At 48.2% G+C, this 7,544-nt stretch overlaps 1 protein-coding gene across 1 annotated transcript in view; it reads right to left on the reverse strand.

Annotated features, from left to right (window-relative positions):
- LOC122541254 (nuclear factor 7, brain-like) overlaps positions 1-1,554 on the reverse strand; it is a 27,691-nt gene extending 26,137 nt beyond the window's left edge. The window contains exons 1-2 of the mRNA XM_043677872.1: positions 1,020-1,554; positions 815-910 (exon numbers count right to left, since the gene is read on the reverse strand). Coding sequence (XP_043533807.1) covers positions 815-910; positions 1,020-1,430 — 507 coding nt within the window. The 5' untranslated portion in view covers positions 1,431-1,554. The remainder of the gene's footprint in view (positions 1-814; positions 911-1,019) is intronic.
- Between the last annotated feature and the right edge of the window lie 5,990 nt (positions 1,555-7,544).

Raw genomic sequence — 7,544 nt, forward strand, 5'->3', positions numbered from 1 at the left:
GGTAGAGGCGGGGTTTAGAGAGTGAGGGAGAGGCAGGGCAGAGAGAGGGAGGAAGAGAGTGAAAGAGAGAGTGAGAAAAAGAGTGAAAGAGAAGGAGAGATATTAAGGGGGGGGAGGAAGAGAGAGTATGAAAGAGAGAGATAAAATGAAAGGTTATGTCCAATGATAGAGGGAGTGGAAGACCCAGAAGGGAGTGGGGGTGGCTATTGACTGTCCTTTGGGAATTGGTTTTGCTCAGTTGGCTGGATTGTCGGTTAGAGCAGCGCGATGCCAACAGCATGGGTCCAATTCCCATCACCGGTTCGGGGTTACCACGAAGGACTCTCCTTCCCAACCTCTTACCCTCACCTGAGGCACGGTGACCCTCAGGTTAAATCACCACCAGTCAGTCACTTCTCTCTCTCTCTAGATTAGAATGGTGCTGGAAAAACACAGCCGTTCAGGCAGCATCCGAGGAGCAGGAAAATCAATGTTTCGGGCAAAAGCCCTTCATCAGGAATACTTTTGCCCAAAAAGTCGATTTTCCTGCTCCTCGGATGCTGCCTGAACTGCCGTGCCTTTCCAGCACCACTCTGATCTAGACTCTGGTTTCCAGCAGCTTCAGTCATTGTTTTTAACCTGCTTCTCTCTCTCTGTAATGAGGGAGCAGCCCCCCCCCCCCCGTGCTCTGATAAGACCATGAGAAAGCGAGGGCTGGAGATCAGAGTGGAGAGTGAGGTGCTGGAAAACCAGGAGAGTCCTGGGATGCTGCCTGAGCTCGTCTAACGCCACACTCTCAGACTTTATGGGTGACACCACAAACAACAGCACTGACCTTCACTTCAGAGATGTGACGGATCTGCTTCAGTTCTGTCTCTGCAAACAGCTGCCTCTTCTCGGTGAGAGACTGGAGAGAAGCTCCCAGCTGCTCCTGGAGGGAGGGGGGTGGGAGGCAAGGACGGGAGATCACAGAAGGAAAGGGGGTTAGACTCTTGGGGAGGGGATAAAAGTTTGTGCAAATGTGAGGGTGGATGTGTTACCTTGAATGTTTCCACCGCCTCATTGAGGGGGGTGAAACTGTGCGACCTGTGGGCGCGGGACTCCCTGCAAGTGTAGCAGATCAGTGTCAGGTCGGTTTCGCAGAAGAGTTTCACCGCTTCCTGGTGCTCCACGCACCAAGGCTTGGCGCCCCTGGAGCCGGGCTCCAGCCTCAGCCTCCTCGCCCTCTCCGCCAGGTTGGCCAAGCACCGGTTCACCGTCAGCTTCCTCTGGGGGAATTCCCGTCTGCACTCCGGGCAGGAGTTCCTGGCCTCCCGCTCCCACAGCCCAGTGATGCAGGAGCAGCAGAAATTGTGCCCGCACTCCAGGGCGACTGGATCGGCGAACAGACCCCGGCAGAGGGGGCAGCTCACGTCCTGGGTCCAGCTCCCGAACTGCAGTGTGTCAGCCATCTCCTCACCACACCCGGAGCACTTCCTGACTTTTTGTGTGCAGCTTGCTTTCACTTTCGAGGTGCAGGCTAACTCACTTTTTATATTAGAATCAAACTAAACATCACGGCACAGCCAGAGAACACAGGGACTCCCCGCCCCCACCCTCCTCTAGCTTATCTCTCCACCCTTCAGGCTCTCTGCCTTTACTCCTGATGAAGGGCTTTTGCCCGAAACGTCGATTTTGCTGCTCGTCGAATGCTGCCTGAATTGCTGTGCTCTTCCAGCACCACTGATCCAGAATCTGGTTTCCAGCATCTGCAGTCATTGTTTTTACCTCAGAGAACATAGGGGGCTAACACCTTCAACATATTGTCCAGCTATCACCATTGTTACAGCTAACTTAAGAATGCAACTTTTAAAAAAAAGTTTTGTGATTTACACATGAAAGAAGTGAAACTATCCTGGTATTCGAACAGATGAAAGATTCAACAGACAATCAAGGCATTTTTCAATGTATAGTTTCAGTTACATCACACTGTAAACTTTTGCTGTAAATTCTGTGCCTTCCAATTGTGTCGCTCCGAAAGTTAGTGCTTCCAATTAAACCTGTTGGACTATAACCTGGTGTTGTGTGATTTTTAACTTTGTCCACCCCAGTCCAACACTGGCATCTCCAAATCAGGCTAACTCTAGCTGAGAGTGGCTGCTGTTCGACTGAAACACACACCCCTCCCTCTGCAGCGACCGCTCTCCCTTCCCTGATAACCCCCTGTTGCACTCCCTCCCATCACCCATAACGCTTCCTCCTTCCTCATGATTGAAATCATGATTCCCTCCGTCCTGGTTAAATATCACACAACACCAGGTTACAGTCCAACAGGTTTTTCTGGAAGCGCTGCTCCTTCATCAGGTGGTTGGGGATATAAGATCGTACGACACAGAATTTACAGTGAAAGTTTACAGTGTGATGCAACTGAAATTATATATTGAAAAAGACCTGGATTGCTTGTTAAGTCTGTCATCTTTTAGAATGAACATGTTGGTTTCAGTTCTTTCACGTGTAAAAGTTACATTCTCAAGTGAATTTTAACACTTGGTGTCATGTTGGCCCAGATCATGTATGGAAGGTCTGTGCTCCAATGGTCGGGCTGATTCTAATCTAAAACACAGATTGACAGAATCTTACATGGATTCATGCAGTTTTTGAGCAAAGTAAAATGTAATTCTGCAAGTACAAATTCACCTCACAAACTTATATGTGTGTATGTGCATGGCGGGGGAGGGGGAGGTGGTATGGACATCTGTGATAGAGTGTGTGTATATGTGTGAGTCTGAGTGTAATGGGGTATAAGTCTGTGAGAAGGTGCATGTCTGAGTGTGGGAGTGTATGTGTGAGCGTATGAGAGGGTCTGCGTGAGTGTATGGGTCTGTAGGAGAGTGTGCGTGTGTGTCTATAGGTATGTGTGTGTATATATGAGTGTGAGTGTCTGTGTGTGTGTATATGAGTGTCTGTGTTTATGTGTATGGTTAGGAGTGCCTGAGAGAGAGAGTGTGTGTGTGTCGGAGTGGGGGGTGTGTGGGAGTGTGTGTGGTTGTGTAGGACTTTCTGTGTGTGTATATGGTCGGCACCTGTAGATGACATGAACACAAGGTCCCGTTTGAGGCCCTCCCTATGGGTACAGAATTTAGCTGTCAGACTCTGCTCGGCCACATTTCGCTGCTGCCTGTTACGAAGTTCGCCTTGAAGGATGGTCACCCGAAGGTCGGAGGTCGAATTTCCTGGACTGCTAAAGTTTTCCCCAACTGGTGGGAAACACTCCTGTCTGTTGACTGTTGTGCGGTGCCCCTTCATCCATTGCTGTCACCTTTGCTCGGTTTCCCCAATGTCCCATGCCTCGGGACATTCTTGCCTGCAACGTCGCTGATGAACTGGAACAGTAATCACAGGGATCTGTACAGGAGCGACCAAAGAAGGTGTCAGCTTGGACCCCACCGGAGGGCCACTGCCCTGGGCTTGGCATGTATGCTCAAACCGTCAGGAAATATATAAATGCCAGATTCCTCAGCCATACCCAGAAGTTAGAGCAAGATATCGCCCGTTCACAACGCAATGCCATCCAGGCTCTCCAGACCAATCACAACATTGTCATCAAACCAGCGGATAAAGTAGGAGCTATTGTCATTCAGAATCGTACATATTACTGCGAGGAAATGTACCGACAACTGAAGAACCAGGAACACTCCCGGCAACTACCGGCTGATCCGACCAAAGAACACACCTGTGAATTAAACACATTGATCGGGACTTTGGATCCAGTCCTTCAGAGTTCCCTACGCGTCCTCATCCCACGTACTTCTCGTGTAGGCGACTTCTACTGCCTTCCAAAGGTTCACAAAGCCAACACACTCTCTACACTGTCCCCCCATCAAACATTCCCAGGACAGGGACAGCACGGGGTTAGATACAGAGTAAAGCTCCCTCTCTACACTGTCCCCCATCAAACACTCCCAGGACAGGGACAGCACGGGGTTAGATACAGAGTAAAGCTCCCTCTACACTGTCCCCATCAAACACTCTCAGGACAGGGACAGCACGGGGTTAGATACAGAGTAAAGCTCTCTCTACACTGTCCCCCATCAAACACTCCCAGGACAGGGACAGCACGGGGTTAGTGACAGAGTAAAGCTCTCTCTACACTGTCCCCATCAAACACTCTCAGGACAGGGACAGCACGGGGTTAGATACGGAGTAAAGCTCTTTCTATTCTTTTTAAACTGGAATTAAAGCTCTTTCTCCTCTCTCCCTATCAAACACTTCCTGGAGAGGGGCAGCACGGGGGTTAGAGTGAAGCCCCCTGTACTCTATTAAGTTGAAAGTAATGCTCCCTCCTCAGTATCCCCATCAAACTCTCCCTGGAGAGGAACAGTCCATGGTTAGATAGAGAGTAAAGCTTTCTCTCCTGTAACCCTGGAATTTATCATCGACCGAGTGTAGTCAGCACCTGGATGTATGGGGAAGGGAGGCGGTGGGTGGGGGGGGTTTCACAATTCCTGTGGAATGCCCTTATTTCTCTCCTCAGGAGCAATGGGCTTCATCACTTCCCAACACTCAGCCGAGCAGCAGTCACCCCCCCGCAGCTACCCCCAGCCGGGAATCAACACTGAGCCTGTCTGCCATTTATCCCACTCTCTTTCAGGTAGTTCTTGTGACTAAAGGGAAATGGGGGAGGTGGGATTAGAATGCTGAGTTGGATGATCATCAATGGTCATATTGAATGGCTTAGCAGGCTCGAAGGGCCGAATGGCCTCTATATTTATGGATATAGTGGTGTGGTTTGGTTCATGTTGCGATAGTCTGGAGTCACTGTTTGGACTGAGACTGACACAGCTGCAGTTTCTTTGCCTATCTCTTTGCTCCCTTGTGTCTCAATTTCTTATATCCTCTCCCAGAACACACCTTCTGGGCGAAAGCAGCATTTCAGTTGTGGTTCTTGCCATCCTGCATTCGCTGCTCACAATGAGGTCGGCTTTACTTTGTTAAAAATCACACAACACCAGGTTATAGCCCAACAGGCCTATTTGGAAGCACTAGCTTCCACCTGATGAAGGAGCAGTGCTCCGAAAGCTAGTGCTTCCAAATAAACCTGATGGACTATAACCTGGTGTGGTGTGATTTTTAATTTTGTCCACCCCAGTCTAACACTGACATCTCCAAATCATTTACCTGGGTCAGGCTTTTTCTTAAATTTCAAAATATACTTCATTCTTAAGAGTCATAGGGATGTACAGCACAGAAACAGATCCTTTGGCCCAACTCGTCCATGCCAACCAGATATCCTAACCCAATCTAGTCCCATTTGCCAGCACTTGGCCCATGTTCCTCTATACCCTTCCCATTCATATACCCATCCAGATGCCTCTTAAATGTTGCAACTGTACCAGCCTCCACCACTTCCTCTGCCAGCTTATTTCACACACACAACACTCTCTGCATGAAAAAGTTATCCTTTAGGTCTCTTTTAAATCTTTCCCCTCTCACCCTAAACCTATACCCTCCAGTTTTGGACTCCCCCAACCCAGGGAAAAGACTTTGTCTATTTACCCTATCCATGCCCCTCATAATTTTATAAACCTCTGTAAGGTCACCCCTCAGCCTCCGACGCTCCAGGGAAAACAGCTCCAGCCTGTTCAGCCTCTCCCTGTAGCTCAAACCCTCCAGCCCTGGCAACATCCTTGTAAATCTTTTCTGAACCCTTTCAAGTTTCACAACATCTTTCCGATAGGAAGGAGACTTTGTTCAGCAACACTCCCTAGCACCTTACCATTAAGTGTATAAGTCCTGCTAAGATTTGCTTTCCCAAAATGCAGCACCTCGCATTTATCTGAATTAAACTCCATCTGCCACTTCTCAGCCCATTGGCCCATCTGGTCCAGATCCTGTTGTAATCTGAGGTAACCCTCTTCGCTGTCCACTACACCTCCAAGCAAACGAGATAAAAAAACTCCAAAAGTGTTTGTATCTATATATATATAGTTACAAATACAGTTTTGTTCTGTACAAAACAAAGCATATCAAGGAAACAAACAAATATTAGAGTTTGACTCTATCCTAACAAACCAAAGGCATCTCTTACTTGTACAAGACTCTATTTAAATACATTTCAGTCACCAGGAGGGTCCCATCACTGAAATGAGCCCCATTTAACTTCAAGAGGAAGAGATGGGTCATCACTGTCCAGAACACCTCTGCTTTGTCAGTGACAATCACCCCTGGCCTTTCCGGTGCTTGTCTTTTTAATAAACTACCTTTCTATCATACGGCTATTCAGTCTCCTCTTGCTGCAATAAGATCTAGGTGCAGAAGGAAGCCATTTGGCCTATTGAATTCGCTTCAACGTTCAATGATATCATGCTTGAGAGATAACTCCCAACTCCATTTTCCTGCCATAACCCTTGACTCCCTCACTGATTATAGATCTGCCCATCTCGTCTTGCATTCACTTAACGGCCAAACCTCAGCAGCCCTCTGCAGGAAAGAATCCCACAGATTCATCACCCTCCCTCATCTCGGGCTTAAACGTACGCCCCTTGAACTGCAATGTTCCAAGGATGCATAAACTAACCTCAAGGAACAACCTCTCATCTTCCGCTTAGGCAAGTTACAGCCTTTGGGTTCCACAACCAACTCTGAACAGTTCAAAGTGCACCATGTACCCTCCATTTTCCAAACACTTCCCACAGGCTTGTTCGGTTTCTTAGAGTCCCTACAGTGGAGAAGCAGACCATTCGGCCCATCAATTTCCCTCCAAAGAGCATCCTACCCAATCCCCGTACTCCGACATTTCCCATGGCTAACCCACCTGGCCCACACATCACTGGACACTGTGGGCAATTTCACATCGCTGGACTGTGGGAGGAAACCGGAGCAAACCCATGCAGACACGGGGAGAGTGGGCAAACTCTGCAAGGCAGCAGTGCTAACCACTGAGCCACCGTGCCACCCTGTTTGTCTCCTGTTTACTTGGATCTCAGCCAAGCACGCCCATTTTCACACTTCCACACCTTAACTTACACCAATTTACATCTCTATCTTTCACCCTGATTAGCAGCCCCTTTTCTCTTGTGCACTAACCTCCACACCATTTATTCCCTTTGCCCCACTTGTCTCACTGTCTAAAAACCTCTTTTTCTCCATCCCCTTTCAGTTATCGAGTCATAGAGTCATAGAGATGTACAGCACGGAAACAGACCCTTCAGTCCAATTCATCCATACTGACCAGATATCATATAATTATATATTATGTAAAGGACGAAAAGTAATGGACCCAGCACTGATCCTTGTGACACTCCACTGGTCACAGGCCTCCAGTCTGAAAAACAACCCTCCACCACCACCCTCTGTCTTCTACCTTTCAGCCAGCTCTGGATCCAAATGGCTAGTTCTCCCTGTATTCCATGAGATCTAACATTGCTAATCAGTCTCCCATGGGGAACCTTGTCGAACGCCTTACTGAAGTCCATATTGTGGGGATATAGGTAAAGTAGTGCTACTTCTGCAATTATAATTACTTATGCAAGGTAAATGAACTCACACTAGTGTGTAATTGTTTCAACTAAGAGCTGAGTCAACTA

Source organism: Chiloscyllium plagiosum, chromosome 37 (genome assembly GCF_004010195.1).
Source record: "Chiloscyllium plagiosum isolate BGI_BamShark_2017 chromosome 37, ASM401019v2, whole genome shotgun sequence".
NCBI classification, from domain to species: domain Eukaryota; kingdom Metazoa; phylum Chordata; class Chondrichthyes; order Orectolobiformes; family Hemiscylliidae; genus Chiloscyllium; species Chiloscyllium plagiosum.